This window comes from Macrotis lagotis, chromosome X (assembly GCF_037893015.1).
Source record: "Macrotis lagotis isolate mMagLag1 chromosome X, bilby.v1.9.chrom.fasta, whole genome shotgun sequence".
In the NCBI taxonomy this organism is placed as follows: Eukaryota; Metazoa; Chordata; class Mammalia; order Peramelemorphia; family Peramelidae; genus Macrotis; species Macrotis lagotis.
Genome location: NC_133666.1, coordinates 675664407 through 675681677, shown reverse-complemented (window position 1 = coordinate 675681677; position 17271 = coordinate 675664407). Strand labels below are relative to the sequence as shown.

The 17271-nt window shown below is 40.2% G+C and overlaps 1 protein-coding gene across 1 annotated transcript in view; it reads left to right on the top strand.

Annotated features, from left to right (window-relative positions):
- The window catches only part of TBX5 (T-box transcription factor 5), a 57660-nt gene that overhangs the window by 22201 nt on the left and 18188 nt on the right, over nucleotides 1–17271 (top strand). The window contains exon 7 of the mRNA XM_074205853.1: nucleotides 9242–9333. Within this exon, the coding sequence (XP_074061954.1) occupies nucleotides 9242–9333 (92 nt within the window). The remainder of the gene's footprint in view (nucleotides 1–9241; nucleotides 9334–17271) is intronic.

Sequence of the window (17271 nt, the reverse complement as noted above, 5' to 3'; positions counted from 1 at the left end):
GCGCCAGGGAAGGAGGGCGGCAGGTAGAAGAGGTTGGGGGACACCCTGCCACTCCTTTTCCCAGTGCCCCGAAATGGGGCGAGGGTGAAGAAAGAGCGGCCCGGGACCCCAGCCTAGTGCAAACGTCCGGCAGGCCAGCGTCAGATGAGGGGACCCCTTCCCCAGACTCCTTAATCAGCCTCCAGGTCTCATCCCCCAACCTCGTGGGAAGCTAAAGTTTTGGCTGGCCGATGGAGCCCCGCAGAAGGGGCGGGAGGGGGGAGATTATGAGCTGATGTGGTTAGACTCCAGCTGGGGACTGTCAGTGCCTCGACTCTCCTGTGACCGATGACTTTCCCCAAATGAGGCGGCCCATTCTATTGCTGGACTCTCCAAGGCTGGCACAGTTCAGGGGCCGGACAACAGCAGCCCCACTCTGAGAGCTACTTGTCGGAGGGGAAGAAGCCGAGGGGCCTGGAGAGGTGACAGAATGAAAGTGAGGGGGGAACCTAGGGTGCCAGTACATTCCAGAGCCACCCCTTCCGCTTTATAAGAAGTCTGCTGTGGGTGCCTTGTTTAACTTCTGGTTTCTGATCATAGTGTGGAAAATATCTTTGGGGAAAAAAAAAACTGAGGACGTCGAGCAGGAAAGATTGGTCCCTTCTTTGAAAAGCCACAGTCTAGGCATGATTTAGGCTTATAAATATGGAGAGAGATACAATATGATGTAGTGGGGTTGGGGGAGAGGAGAGAGAGAGAGAGAGAGAGAGAGAGAGAGAGAGAGAGAGAGAGACAGAGACAGAGAGACAGAGAGACAGAGAGACAGAGACAGACAGAGAGACAGAGACAGAGACAACAGAGACAGACAGAGAGATAGAGACAGAGAGAGATAAAGAGAGGGAGAGAAAGGAAAAGAGACACACAAAGAAGCACAGAAAAGGGAGACACAGTCACAGAGATACACAAACACTCAGAGTCAGAGAGAGAGAGACAGACACAGGGAGAATTTCATTGGTAATCACACTCCATCAATGCAGCTAGGCACCTTCTCAGAAATTTGGAGTCTTAGAGAGTTGCCTGAGGTCATAAGAATTTAAATGACTGATCCAGGATCACTCCGCCTGTCGATCAGAAGCAGCACTTGAAACTATGTCCTCTTGACTTTGAGAATGGTTGTTCATTATACCAGGTTATAATTATGTTCCATATATAAGATAGTGGATAATGATGATGATGGAGATGACTAGTATTTATATAGCACTTCACGGTCTGCAAAGCATTTACAAATATCCTATTTTATTCCCCAAAGAGCCTGAAAAGTAGATGCTATTAATTTTCATTTTGCAGATGAGGAAGCTAAGGCAAACCGAGATTAAAGTGACTTGCCCAGGGTCACTCATCAGCTGATGAGTTTCAGAGGCCAAATTTTGAACTCAATTCTTGAATCCAGGCCCAGTGTTCTATTGACTGCACCACCCATTCAACAGAATATAAAACAAGAGCAGAGATACTTTCAGAATATTATATGTATATAGGTAATGGAATGACAACTTAATTTCAGAAATAACTACTTTAGACTGATGATTAGATAGCAAAAATTGGTATTAAGGAAAAAATGTATCCTGATTTAGGATAGTTGGGGACATACATACTATGATATATGTATATACATGTCCATTATTATATATACATATATCTGAATATTCTTACACTTTTAATGTGTGTCTTGGGGGTATATACAGTGACATTCGTATGGCTTGATAGATTTTGTTTTTCAGAGTGTCCATTATGTATGTACGAAGTCTGGGGTATTTTTATAGAGGCAATAATCTGGTTTGTGTGTGTGTGTGTGTGTTTCATCAAGCCTTCCCTGAACTTCTCTAATCAAATAATGTCTATGTCATATATCTTACCTGTATCTACATATCTATAGCAATGTCATCTTTCTTTATCTCTCTCTCTCTCTATCTATCTCTATCTCTGTCTCTATTTCTATCTCCATCTATAAACTTTAATGGAGGTGGATGTGGAGAGTATATTGAAACCCCAAAGAAAGACCTATTTAAGCAATTGTAAACACATTCATGAAAAGATACTCCTTTCCCCCTTCCCCATCTCCCATCCCCCATCCCCCACAAAACTAAGTAGCAGCAGCAGCTGTTTGACTTTGAAAATTTACTCTGGCTAAGGCAATGGAGACAAAAGCCCCAAAGGTGTTCTTTCTTTCAGTATGAAGGTTTGTGAATATTAAGATTTTGCTTTTAATTTTCAGCATATAAAAGATCCTTCCCTTTTCTCCCCCAACACCACCCCATTTCCAATCCAGACACATATAGCACATTCTTATCCTCATGGTCTGTCCATATGTAAACACAGATCACATATGTATGATGTGGTACTAATTGTTCTCAAGCCTAGGTTCCTAAACTACACCTGGAAAGCAGGCTCTTGAATTCTTAGCTCTTTTCTACTTCCTGCTCTTTCCTCCCCCATTCCCAACCCCCACACCCATATGTTTTGGACTGTATCTAGCAAGTCAATAGGTTAAACTTCATAAACTGGTCAGTGATTGATCAACTAATTCATACCAAGTTCCAAAATCATTAGACTGATGGTGGGGTATAAGCCCCCAAATCCTCCTTTAGATACAAGACACACCTATTACTTGTAAGCTTATGAAAAGATATATATATATATATATATATATTTTGCAAGGCAATGTGGTTAAGTGACTTTCCCAAGGTCACACAACTAGGTAATTATTAAGTGTCTGAGGCTGTATTTGAACTCAGTTCCTTCTGACTCCAGGGCCAGCATTCTATTTACTGAGCCATCTAACTGTTCCCCAAATGATAATTTTGTAATTAAAGTCATATCATAGTAGTTGAAAAAAGGCAATTACCCCTGAACCCTCCAACTTTCTGACCTCCCAATCTCTAGTTCAATTACTGGAAGCAGTATTGTACGTAACAAAGGGAAGTTCCCTGCCTCTAGTTTGATAAGTCCTGAATTAAAATTCTGATCCATTCATATTTGGGTGACCTTGGGTAGGTCACATCCTCAATCTGGACTTAGGTTTCTCTTTTCTAAACTCAAGGTGTCCCTGTCTAATGGCTTCCAAAGTACCTTGTAGCTTGAGGTCTAAAGATCCTAGAGCAGGAAAAAAATCTGTGACTTATTGCTAGAAAGGAGTCTTATGGTCACTATTGGCCTTCCTAGTGGTCATTAAACTGGGATCAGAAGCAGGACTATTTGTAGGATTGGCTCTCTCTCAGTAGATCATTTTAACTCTTTAATAATAGCAGAAAATTAACTAACATTTTAATAGCTTTTAAAAGCTAACAAATCATCTCTTCCCCTCCCCACTCTTAGGAATTACTTTGTATCTCTTCAGCATTTATTTTTCTATATATATTGTTTGCCTTCTGTAGAATCAGAGTTTCTTGAGGGCAGTGATGGTTGAATTTTTGTGTTTGTAGTCTCAGTCTGGCACATAGTAATTCTTCCACAAATGCTTATTAAATTCAATTGTCTTGTATTGATTTGACATACATTATATCATTTGTTGACATATATTATTTGTGTCTCAGAAAGGTTCTAAACTCATGAGTTGGCCAACTGATAAGTCAATTCAATACAAAAATGTTTATATCGAGAACTTAAGATCTAGCATTTGGTCAGATTTAAGTCCATGAGGGGGAAGTCTAAATGTTTATTTTACTGAATCATTGATTTTTGTGTTTGGTTGCATTTTTAAAAGCCAACTAGATTGGCTATGCCAATCAAGGTGATGAAGCTCATAGAAAATCTAGGTCTTAGTCCAAACAGCAGGTCCTGAATAGTAAAGTGGAAAGATAATTTGATTAGAGAGGAGAGAAGAGAGAGAGAGAGAGAGAGAGAGAGACAGAGAGAGAGACAGAGAGAGAGAGAGACAGAGAGACAGACCCTGAGTTCAGACTTTGATTCTTTTATTGCCCACTTATGTGACCTTAGGTAAGTCATTGTTTTGCCTCTCTGAACTTTAGTTTCCTTCTCTGTAAAATGAAGGTGATGAGAAACAGTCAATATTCAAGACTCTTTTACCACTCCCAACAGCATGAGTTCTTTTTAAAAAAAATTTATTTAAAGCAATGGGGTTCAGGATGACTTGCCCAAGGTCACACAGCTAGGTAATTATTAAGTGTTTGAGGTTGGATTTGAACTCAGGTCCTCCTGACTCCAGGGTCGGTGCTGTGTCCACAGCGGCACCTAAACACCATGAGTTCTTAAGCTAGAATCTGTGAATGTGTTTTTCAAAAATATTTTGAGAGCTGTATTTTAATATAATCTCTTCCCTTTGTAGTGCTATGTATTTTATTTTATGTATTTTAAAATATTATTCTGAGAAGAGAGTCTTTAGGCTTTTCCAAATTGGTCAAGGGGGTCCCAGACTCTGAAATAATAAAGAATCTTGCTCCAAGTCAACTAACCAATCAGAAACCTTCATTAAGGTACTACTGTGTTCATGACATGGTTCTGGGCACTGGGGATAAACTACTCAGTCTCTTCCTCCTCTACTTGGGAGCACAGCTGGAGTCAAGAAATAACTTATTTCCCCAGATACTCTACAGCCTGAAAAGATATTTTCAAACTTGAATCTTCCCCTAGTGAGACTGACCCTGAATTGGGGTTTTGTAAAGTTTTCCCTAAGTTGTCAGAAGCTCTAGAATTGAACCCAAGAAATATTTAGGTGTTAAAAAAGGTCACGTGGACATTTCATTTCCTCACTACTCCAACAATAGCTGTGTATGCTGAGCAGGTTTATTCCCCCTCTCCCTGCCTTATATTAACTTCCCTTGCAGTTGGCCAGGGTTTTGGTCGCTGCCTAAGTCACTGGATAACTGGCTTATATTTATTAGGTTTGAGGTTTCTGGTCAGGATCAGGAAATGACCCCCTCCTTCCCATATAGAGAAATAATTAAGATTTTTTGCCCTCATGAGAATTCTTTTCAAAAGCAAGAATTTGAAACAATTATTCTCATTAATTTTTACAACCTTGCCTTGCCAGTTGAATATGGTATTTATATTTGTCCCCTTTCCCGGTCCCCAACCTGCATTCACTCCCTGGGATATCCTGTTTGGGGCTCATTTGGGGGGTTATTTAAGATTGTGGGCAGGAGGGACCTATTCCAGTTGGCATGAATACGGACATCTGTGCTATTTAGATACATAAAAACATGTGCGCATGTGCAAGATGCCAAGATATGGCCAAGAATAGCTTCCATTTATCTAATTCATTAAGGTTTGCAAAGTTCTCTACATACCAAGCTCAGCAATTTCTCACCATGACCTAATGACCTAATTAAGGTGCTATTGTCACTTTAATTATGCTGATTAGGAAACTGAGGCCTGTAAAAGTTAGGCTAAACCAGACTTGCTCAGGTTCATGAAATTAATGACTGAGATGGGATTCCAAACCAAGTTTTTCTTCCTCCAAATATGGTGCTCCTCTCCACTGAGTCTTATTGTCTTTGAAAAAACAAAGGGAGGAGCAGGGAGCCTCTATAAGGGGGGCAGGGACCCTATTTGTCTAGTGTCATCAGGGACTTGAAATTCAATAAATCTAATGGTTTTATAAGGGGGTGAATTAATTAAATGTTTGAACAATTACAGCCCTTGAATGTTGTCATAAATATCCAAACGGCCCTTGGCAGAAAAAGTTTCCCCATCCCTGCTCTATAAGATGGAACTATATTTTTTTTGTGTAGATGAAAAGCATTGGCAACATTAATATGCATGTTTCATTTTTTCTTGTGTAATTGAAATCTATGTAGACATAGTGACTATATAGATATGCAGAATTTACACACATGTGTATACATATGCTTACATACATGTGTGAATAAATGTATATATATAAACTCATAAAGTTAGAGGGTTTTCATGGTCTATCCACATATATCAATATATCTATCATTCAGCTAACTTGGATTTATGAAGCACCTATTTATACACCAAGTACTGGGAATAGAAATGCATAGAAGAAAACAATCAGTCCTTTCAAGGAAATTATATATAAATATATGTATATATGTGTGTGTGTGTGTGTGTGTGTGTGTGTGTGTGTGTAATTAAACAGATTTAAACTCTAGTTAAGAGAACTAGAAAGGATCTTAAAACTCATCTAATTCTTTCCTAAGGAGAAGAAAGGGAGAATTGAGGAAACCATATTGACGACTGTATGGTCTTGGTTCGCTTAACTCCATCAAGACTCAGTTTCCTCATTCATGAAATAGGTGTAGTAATAAAATCAGTTGTACTTCCCTACTTAAATGGCTGTTGGGAGGTTCATTGGACAATGCATACTAAAGACATTGTAGACCTCAGAGTCCAAAAGAAATTTCACCTTTATTATGAAAAGTGGCATGATGTGGTGGATGGGGGAGTAAAGAAATGTCACTTTTGAAATTAAGTAGCTCTGTGTCCCTGGACAAGTGAATTCACTTCTTCAGACCTCAGTTTCCTCATCTGTAAAGTGATGTTGTTGAATTTCACAGTTAAGGTCTTTCTTGTTCTAGAAACACAATCCTGTGACTGTTAGTATAGAATTATTGGTCTCTTGGCTTTGTTGTTTACTCCTTATGTGATCTTGGGTAAGTCAAATAACTTCTCTCAAGTTAAGTGATTTACTCAGTTTCCTCCTGTGTAAAATAGTAATGGTGGTATGTGGAAGAACTAGATGAATTTTAAGACCCTTTGCAGTTCTATGGAAGTCAGGGTTAAGTGTCTTGCCCAGGGTTCCACGGCTAGTAAGGGTCAAGTGTCTGAAGCTAGATTTGAACTTAAGTTCTCCTGATTCGTGGGCTAGTGCGCTATCCTCTGTACCACCCTGCTGAAACACTTCTATTACTTTTAAATGGAGAGAGTTTGTCACCAAAACAAGAACCTTCCTTGGAAAATGAATTACTGGGATATGAACCAAGTTTGGTAGCTCTGTGGAAGACATCTCTTCATCGTGTAGCCAAACAAGAGCAGCAACACAAGTGACGTGCCTGATGTCAGACAGATAGAATTTGAACCCCAAGTCTTCGATTCCTTTGGGTGCCAGCCGGGGTAGGAAAAATGGTTTTAGTCCTATTCTTTTGTAGATTTCACAGTTGAACATTCACTTTTCAATGCCCCCTTCAGTGATTTTTGCAGTTCTTTGGGGAATTTCTCATATCCACCCCTTCTTTTCCCTCTCTAATCTCCTCCTGCTTAAAAAAAAAAATGATGTAATTGTCACCTAACATCGTGGGCTTCTCCCCTTCTCTTCTTCAGTGATTTATGATCAGTTAGCTTGAATTTCATTATGGCAGAAACTTAAGTGGGGAAGGCAGCTTGTCCTGGGGGCTTTGGAAGTTCCTTAAAATAGAACTTTGGGGGGTGGCTAGGTGGGGCAGTGGATAAAGCACCCACCCTGGAGTCAGAAGTACCTGGATTCAAATCTAGTCTCAGACACTTACTAATTACCTAGCTGTGTGGCCTTGGGCAAGCCACTTAACCCCGTTTGCCTTGCAAAAAAAAAAAATATATACCTTTGGGAAGTTAAGTGGCTTAATGGAGAGAATGTTGGGTCTAGAGTCAGGAATACCTGACCTCAAATCTGGCTGCAGACATTATTAACTCTGTGATCCTGAGCAAGTCATTTAACTCCATATGTCTATTGAAATTCTGCCTCTGATCCTTAATAGCAGCATAAGAGTTGGCGTGGGCTAGTGAGCTTCTGAACTTCTCACTTGTGAAAGGGGGTTCATTTCTCATAGGGTTTTTGTGAGGAACAAACAAAACAAACAATATGAACTACTTCACTGTCAATGTCAGCTGATAGGGTTTATTTTTTTAAATGACCATTTTAATGAATGTATGATTTATCGTTGATGAGTATATAGATCATGATGTCTCATCAAACACTGTGTATGCATATAGACATATATGTACATGCATGAATGTATGTTTGTATATAAACATCTATGTGTATAGTTGGCTTGCTCTGAATCCTTAGCCCTTCACAGAGTACCTGAAATGTGACTGGCTGATTGACACTACATTATGCTTTGTTAGGCACAGGTTAGATTTTATGTGTGTGTTTATATATATTCCTTGAAATAAATATACATAGAAAATATATAAATTGAAACACACAGACTATATATACATATGTACATATATACAAATCTAAACTTTATCATGTGCCCAAGAGAGAGAAATGTCTGTCAGTCTATCATTGAGTGTTTTTTCAGTACTTACTGAGCTAAGAGCCTGAGATAATAAGTAAAGCAAAAACAACATCCCCATCCCCAAATAGCTCATATTCTAATGAGCAGACAACGTGCAAATATCTATGAACAATATAAACAATGTAGGTATTAAGGGATGTAAAGAGATGGTAGTGAAAATGACCAGGGGAGAGGACTCTTACACAATGGGAAATTTTAACTGATTTTCAAAGGAATATGGATTCAAGTCTTGTTTATGACATTTGCTATATGTGTATCTGGGCCATTCATTTCACCTTGAAGTGAAATGAATAATCAACTCATGATTACCAATGGTTGCCATAAACAAAAATTCTGGGTCTGGAGAGAGTAGACTTGGTTTTGAATTCTATGTCTACCACTTTTTTGGGCAAGACTTTTAAGCCTCAGTTCCCTCATCTATAAAATGAAGGTGTTGGAGTATATGGTCTCTGAAGTTCCTTTAAGCTCTGGATTCACGATTTTATGATTTCTCCAGAAAATAAATTGGAGAAAATGTTAATGTAGATTTTGGGACTGTATTGTTGATGCTTTTCTAGGGTTCTCAAAGCACTGAGAGAGACCATTTGCTTTCACTTAAACCTAGTTCAGTTCTTTTTTTTATCCATTGGCATCGTGAAGACACTGCCAGATAGGGAGTGAACATGTCAGCGAGTTAGAGTTAAAAAAAAAATCAAGCCTTGATTGTGTCTGAAATACTCGATGTCAGCAAATGGAGGTGGAATGATGCAAAGGATGTGTATTCAATTAATAGAAAACAAATCCAGGCTCTGCCTCTCCCCTCCCCTTTTAAAGGAAGCCCCAGTCAGAAAAATTCTCATAGACATTTTTCAAAGCATCCTCAACAATAAAACAGAGTGTCCTGTTGACGTGATTGGCTTAATTTGCTGCCACCAACAGTTGAATTTCCATGGTGCCTGTTTGTTCGTGTTATGTGGTAGCTTTGTAACAATCTACTGCAGACTTATTTTGTTCCCCTCCTTCAGATCACCCAATTAAAGATCGAGAACAATCCTTTTGCCAAAGGATTCCGGGGAAGCGATGATATGGAACTGCATAGAATGTCAAGAATGCAAAGGTAAAAAAAAAAACACATTTAAACTTTTTCTTTCCTAACTCTGAACCAATTCTTTTTTGGGGGGAGTGGGGGAGAGGTGTGAATTTTGCAAGACAATAGTCATACCCAAGGTCACATCGCTAAGTAAATAATAAATGTCTGAGTCTGGATTTGAACTCAGATCCTCCTGTCTCTGGTGTGCTACCCACTGTGCCACCTAGCTACCCCACCTTGAACCAAATCAGAAACAGAAGCAGAAATTCTGGGTCTTCTAGCACCATCTTTTTTCTGTTCCTAATGGAATCCAGGTCAGTGTCTCCTATTATAAGAAATAAGTCGAGAGACTTTTAATTCTGCATTCTGATAATCGACCCTTTGGAGTTCTCAGGTCTTTAGATGAGAATGTAGTAGGTAAATTGAAGTCTCTCCCCTCCCGCCTTCTAGGCCTTTTCCATCTATCCCAGCACCTTGTTCAATCTGGTGCGCTCTTAGAGACCTTGAGATCTTCTTTCCCATAAGTCACAGCTGATGAACAGTTCTCCTTTTGGCACCAACTCTGGCAAATGAAAGGAAAGTTAATGATTTGATTTCCTGGGGGTGAAGTACAGACAAAGTTGACACCATATGGTGTCCAGGTCTCAGGGGAATTGGGAGCTGGTGCTAAAAATTGCTTGGTATTCTTACATATCCTGTGGTCACAGTTGCTGATATGATGGATAGAAGGGGCTGCAGCAAATCTATATGGTGAGAATTTGGTCTAGTCGAAAGGGCCTTGCAAACAGGGCCAATTTTGCTGAATGTTTTTGGTCTCTATTTCATTCCAAAAGAAGTTACCAGATGGCAGAAGGATTATAAATACATCTTTTGCCTATTTACAAAGGAGTTATGCATCCCCCCTCCTCCCTTTCGGAGCACTTGTTCTTTTAACAGCAAGAAAAGATAGATGAGATTGGGTTTTATATAACTTTTTGGGAAAAAAGAAAAATTATAATGTGTCTGTCCTAGTGAAGGAGACATATAGGGAAAAAAAAGAGAGTGAGAGTGAGGGAGAGAGAGAGAGGAAGAGATGAATAGGAATAGGGGAGGTAGGAGGAGAGGAGAGGAGAAGAGAGAGGAGAGGGGAGAGAGAGAGAGAGAGAGAGAGAGAGAGAGAGAGAGAGAGAGAGAGAGAGAGAGAGAGAGAGAGAGAGAAGAGAAGAGGGGAGAGGAGGAGAGAGGAGCGATCAGGCTTTGTAAATTTCAAAGGCTTATTAAATTGAACGAGGATTTCTCCCACCCTGCCTAGCTGACATCTTTCCCTTAGAGTGGCAATCAGGAATTAAGAAATGAATCAGAATGGCTCAGACTTTGGTTTCTAATGTTAACAGTATGATCCTGGGCAAGTCACTTAATGTCATACTTTAATAAAATCTTAATTTTTTCCTCTGTAAATTGAAGGCAACAATATCTTTACTTCAAGGTTTGTTGTACAGCTCAAATGAAATAAATCATGTAAGGTATTTCAAATCTTTTCTCTCTCTCTCTCTCTCTCTCTCTCTCTCTCTCTCTCTCTCTCTCCCTCCCTCCCTCCTTCCTCCTTCCTTCCTTCCTTCCTTCCTTCCTTCCTTCCTTCCTTCCTTCCTTCCTTCCTTCCTTCCTTCCTTCCTTCCTTTCTTCCTCCCTCCCTCCCTTCCTTCCTTCCTTCTTTCCTTCCTTCCTTCCTTCCTTCCTTCCTCCCTCCCTCCCTCCCTCCCTCCCTCCTTTCCTTCCTTCCTTCCTTCCTTCCTTCCTTCCTTCCTTCCTTCTCCTTCCTTCCTTCCTTCCTTCCTTCCTTCCTTCCTTCCTTCCTTCCTTCCTTCCTTCCTTCCTTCCTTCCTTCCTTCCTTCCTTCCTTCCAACTTCAGCTGACATATTAGTTTGGGGACCTTGGCAATGGTTAATTAAGAAGGTATCTATCCTTAGGCAACATTAGCAATGATGAACATTGGGGTGGTATGACTTCCAGGAAGGTTTTGTTTTCTGCTTTTTCAGCTTCCCCCATAGGATTGTGTGGCCTTCTGGGCTACCATAGTTTAGAATATTGATAAACTGGGGAGATCCAGAGCAGTGAAATCAGGATAAGGAAGATTCTGGTTGAAGGAAATGGGATAAAACCTGGAGAAGAGAAGACTGAATGGGGCCCATGTCTTTAAGTGTTTGAAGGGTGATCATGTGGAAGAGAGCCTGGGCTTGTTGTGTTTGGTCCTAAAGGTTAGAACCAGAACCAGGATCAATGGACAAAAGTGATCTCATCATTATGTGTGATTTCTGGATCTCAGTTTCCTCATGAACTCAGCAACCTCTAGGATCAGTTCCAGCACTCTCTGTTTCTTAAATTGCATAGTGATGAAGTTTGGCTTGAAGAAAGGGGAAGTTTATTAAAGGAGTCCTAATCTTGTGAGATCATAAAGACATCTTAATCTGAAAGGGACCTTAGAGGCCAGCTAATCCATTTTACAGATAGGGAAAATGAGACTCAAGGAATTTTTTAATGAATTACTTGAAGCCACCAGTAGTTAAAGCAGTATTTGAACCCAGGTCTTCCAATTCCAGAGCAGGACTCATTCCAAGATAAAAAATTGTAAGATGCTTCCAGAGAAGCTAGGTGGTGCCATAGGGAATAGAGTGTAGGGCTTGGAATCAGAAAGATTCATCTTTCTAAGTTGAAATCTGACCTCACACACATCCTAGCTGTGTGACCTTGAGCAAGTCATTTAACCTCATTTGCCTCAGTTTCTTCATCTATAAAAAGTTGTGGAGAAAACCACTCCAGTATTTTTGCCAAGAAAACCCCAAAATGATATCATAAAGAATTGGACACAACTGAAACACCAAACAATAACAAAAGTTGCTTCCTAGTCTACCCTGCAAAGATTTATGTTCAGAAAAAAGTTGGACTTAATGGTGCCTACTAATGACTTTCTACTTCTGAGATTTTGTGATTTGATAAAGCTCACTTGTATTGTGTTGGTTTTTTAGAGAGTCATTGTTATTCAAGAGAGGTATTCTTTGGAGAGGTGGAGTGAGGCCATGAATAGAGAGCTGTCTATAGGGTTTTTTTTTTGAGGAAGCAATTGGTGTTATGACTTGCAGTGTCTGAGACTGGATTTGAACTCAGGTCCTACTGCCTACAGGGATGGTACTCTATTGTTTACCTAGCCAAATTTTAATGAATGCTAAAGACATAGCTTGAATCACTATATCACTATCTCAATGGCTCCATGACTTGGGTTGTCACTTAAATTCCGGGCGGGGGGGGGGTAATTACAGAGCAGGTGTTTACTTGCACTGGTAGCAGGATTTTCTCATAGGGGACTTACCTGCATCAGTGAAATCACAGGAGTAGTTCCTTTCCTATTTGTCCGAAACTGGGTCCTGGGTAACGGGTGGGAGAAGGCTGTTCTTCTGTTAGTATGACCAGAACACTTGATGTCCTGGTCATCTTTGAAAGTGAAGGACAAACCAGAACCAGAACCACCATCTTATCTTGAAGGAGAGATGTTGAATCATCTGCTCAACCATCCAGAGCCACTAACTTAGCTGAAGGAGAGATGGTGTATCATCTGCTACCCAAGGCTCAGAGGACTGGGTTGTTCATGTTAATCTGAGAAAAATTCCATTCTATTCATCAGTTATTTTTACAGTCCTTGTCACCATAGTGAGTAAGCCTTTAGCAAACAAAATCCAGTTCCTACTTTGGGAAGGAGGGAAAAGTGTTCTGTGAGGATCTCTCTTGTCATGGCTGGTGATGGGGTGGAGGAAGATTATGTTACACAGCCCTGCTACCCTGCCCCCGACTTCTCCATCAACATGGTTATGTATCACAGTGAGGAGGGGTCATTGGAAGAATTCCTAGAAGGGAGAAAGTGTGGAGGAGCAGAGGAAGGCAAGGAAGAAGTGACAGGATGGGGAATGGGAACACCCAGGCTTAATTTCCAGAACTGTTCTTATTCTCTACGTGCCCCTTCACCTGACCTGAGAACATGTAAACACATGTAAACTCCTTGAGGACAAGGTTTACACACACACACACACACACACACACACACACACACACACACACATGGATGGATGGATAGATAGATAGATAGATAGACAGCATGGTATAAGTAAGTACCTTGGATATGGAAGTCAGAAAACCTGGGTTCATATCTCACTCTTGATGCTTACTACTTGTATGCCTGTGGGGAATAACTTAAGGGCTCTGTGCCTCAGTTTCCTCATTTGTAAAACAAGTTTGGACTAAGAAGGCCTCCAAGGTCTTTCTAGCTTTAAACTCTGGTATTCTATGACCTTGGGCAGCTCACTTAATTTTTCTGTGTCTCAGTTTCCTCATTAATAAAATGGAAAGTTCAAAATGAGATGGTCTTCGAGGTTCCTTCCAACTCTACATCATATGACTGTGTTAATGTCATGTTGGTATTCTGAGTATATTGCTGGTAGGTTCATAAGACAGGAATGACCTGAGGAAAGTAATTTCATACAATCATAGAATTTGAGGATTGAAAACCCATGTGTGAAAATGAAGCCTGTCTACAAAATCTATTATTCCCCTTTCTCAGCCTCAGTTTCTTCACCTGCAAAAGATGGGGGTCAGGCTAGAGTGTCTTGAAATTTTCAGACATTAATAAATTTTGATAACAATTGTTGTTTTTGTTTTTGGCAAGGCAGTGGGCTTAAGTGACTTGCCCAAGGTCACACAGATAGGTTATTTTTAAGTGTCTGAGGTCATATTTGAATTTAGGTCCTTCTATCTCCAGGGCTGGTGCTCTATTCACTGCACCACCTAGCTGCCCCTCAATAGCAATTATTGCCTAAGACATGGATTTGACCTTGGTTAGACATAAGTTTCTTGTGGTCAGGAACTGTCTAAATTTTCTTTTCTTTATTTTTTCTTTGAAATCTCAGCATGGTACCTTACAAATCAGGGTAGGGGCTGAATGGATTCTGTTTTTAAGTGATTTATAGTGGAAGGAACACTGGTTTTTACCATAGAGTCTGAATTTAGATTTCACCTATGACTTATTTGTAGGAAGCTACTTCCCTTTTCTGTGTCTCAGTTTCTACTATGAAAAATGAAGGAGAGATTGGATTAGATGGTCTCTAAAGCAATTTTTACATCTAAATCTGTGAACAGTTGAATTGGATTGGGTATCCTGACTATCCTATATTCATAAAATATATAGACTTGGATTTGACCCCCACTGGGCTTAAGGATCAGTGCAGGGAAGGAGAAAGCACAAGAGATGAAAAGAGCTGAGCCTTTGATTCCATAGTATACATGATAAGAATGGTATATGAGAACCACAAGACTGGATCCAGCTTTGGACTCAAAGGCTGACCCTTCCCTCTGCTTTTGCTGCCCTAACTCTCCCATCATTCCAACCACAGTTTCAGTTTCTTGTGGAGATCAACTGACTTATGGGCAACAATAGTAAAATCTTTGAAGAATTTCATTCCCTATTTTGGAGCTGGCTTCTCAGAAATTCTCTGGTTTGTGAGAAACTCTTCTTCCCACAGTTCAATTCAAAGGATTAAAGCTTGAATGATTCCAATCCAACATTCAATTTACACATGAGGAAACTGAAGCCCATAGAGGTTAAATGACTTGCCCAAGATCACATGGCTAGTGTCAGAAGATAGACATGATTCTTGGTCCTTTTTTCTGGATCTGGCACCAGTGCTTAGCACAATATCTGCACACAAAAGGAGCCTAATCAGTGTTTCCTGACTGACTGATGCCTACAGACAGTGTTTGAGATGGGATTAGAACTCAGGTCTTCCTGATCCTATATCTTATGTTCTATTTAGTATATAATATTGCCTCTATAACTGCTTTAGTCTTTGGGCCTTGAAGGAGGCAAAACCAAACTATCAACCCCAATTGTCACCTCAGCTTGGGATTCCCCTAAGAGAGGATAGCTTCTAAAGATAAAGGAAACTGTATGGTAAAAACCAGGTGTAGACAGTGATAATAGCCAGGGCCCAAATATGAACACTTTATCAATAGAGGAATTTGCATTTTAATCTCCTGCATAGACCAGGGGTCACTTGGGGGTGGTAGAGTGGAGAAGGTAAGGTTTCTCTAATGATAGAATCAAAGATTTTGAGCAGTAAAGGACCTCACAAGCATCTGTGTCAATTTCTTCCTTTTCTAAATGATCAAACCTAGAGAAGAGCTAGAACCTGTTCAAGGTCACAAAAGCATAAGGTGGCAGAAAACTCAGGTCCTGAGACTCTCAATTCACTGCTCTTTCTATTTCAACATTCTACCTCCAATCCCATGCCCAGAAGAAAACAGCCTAGGGAGAAGAACCCAAAGCCAGTTCTAGATTTGCCATATGGATTATTTGTCAGTTATGATGTTTTTTCCATAGCAATTTCCCCATTCCCCTAATATCCACCATACTTCTGGGGACTCCTTCCCCACAACAAGCAGAGACACATCTGGCATGTGTTTATGGAAAACAGATTGGTTTTCCTATTATACGAAGCCAAGAACACAGGAAGGTAAAGCCTCCCCCATCTCTCCTCCCCCATCTTGTCCATTAGGATGGATCCCTCACCATTAGAAAGGAATTTTTGAAGCATCCTTACTTAGCTTTACTTGTGCATCCACTTCTCTCTTCCCTTCATAGAAGTTTCTGTCCTTTAATACTACGGCTTCTTAGAATTTATGGATTCCTTCAAGCCTCATTTTAGGTGGTACCTCCTTCAGGAAAACTTTCCTGATTCCCTCAGGTGGTTAGGACCTTTTTCCTCCTCTTCCTCCTTCATTTTCTCCTAACTCTTTTCCCTCTTACTCTTCTTTTTCCTCTTCCTCCTTCTCCTTCTCCATTCATGTATGCACTCATCTGTTGCCTATCATATGCTTTTTCTTCCATAGAAAGGCAGCTCCTTCAGAGCATGGCCCATGTGGCTTTTCTGCTTTTTTTTTTATCCTCACCATCTAGCATGGGGTGAGAGATGCTGAAAACATTTGTTGGCTGATTGGTTAAGAGCAAGCATTTGTGGTTTTATTTTTATTTTTGAATTCCAGTACATGGTAGAATGGATCATTTGAGTAAACCCATCTATTCCATAGTTCAGTCCCTTCATCCTAGTCTCTTTATCCCTCCCTTCTCCCCTACTGTCCCCTGTTCTTGCATTCCATTCTTCACTTTCCCTGTATTTCCCTTCCTGTCCACCTTCCCTTTTTGTTTTCACTTCCTTTTTGTCCCTTCCCTTCCCTCCTTCCCCTTCCCTTTTCTCTCCTTCCTTTCCTTTACTCTTTCCCCTTTCTCTTTCCTCTCCTTCTCCAAGCCTCTCTTGGGTGAGTACTGGTCTCTGAGTTCTAGGCTATCAGGAGACTTTGCTTACAATCCTGTCTCTACCAGTAACTGGCTTGGTCTACTCCTTTCTGTTCCCTGAGTCTCAGCCATCTCATCTTTAAAGTGTGGGTCATAGTACTTGCTCTCTTTCACTGGACCTGATTAAAATGATTAAGTATGTCGTATGCTTAGAAATCCTTCAGGTGCTCCATGATATTAACCTTTGATGATGTTATTTGTTATTAATACGTATAGGATTTAGAGTTAACAAAGACCATCTCCTTCCACTCCCTCATTTTATAGATGGGGAAACTGAGACCCAGAGTGGGAAAGTGATTTATCCAAGGTCATACTAGTAAATGAGGGAAGCAAGGTTAGAGAAACCAGTTAGAAAAACCATAACTCCCTTAATCAGACTGTCTCATAGTCTTCTCTTAAAAAAAAAGGAAAAGAAAAAAAGTCAGCATGTTGTGAATTATAATTTTCTCTTCCCCTCCAGAGGTATTCTAGATAAAAATGAGTTGGTCTTTCATCCTAAGGAATATTTATTGAATATCTAGAGTGTGCTTTCAAGCAGAACCTGTGTTAAAAAAAGAAAGAACCACCAGGATTTTATTCACACGCATACATG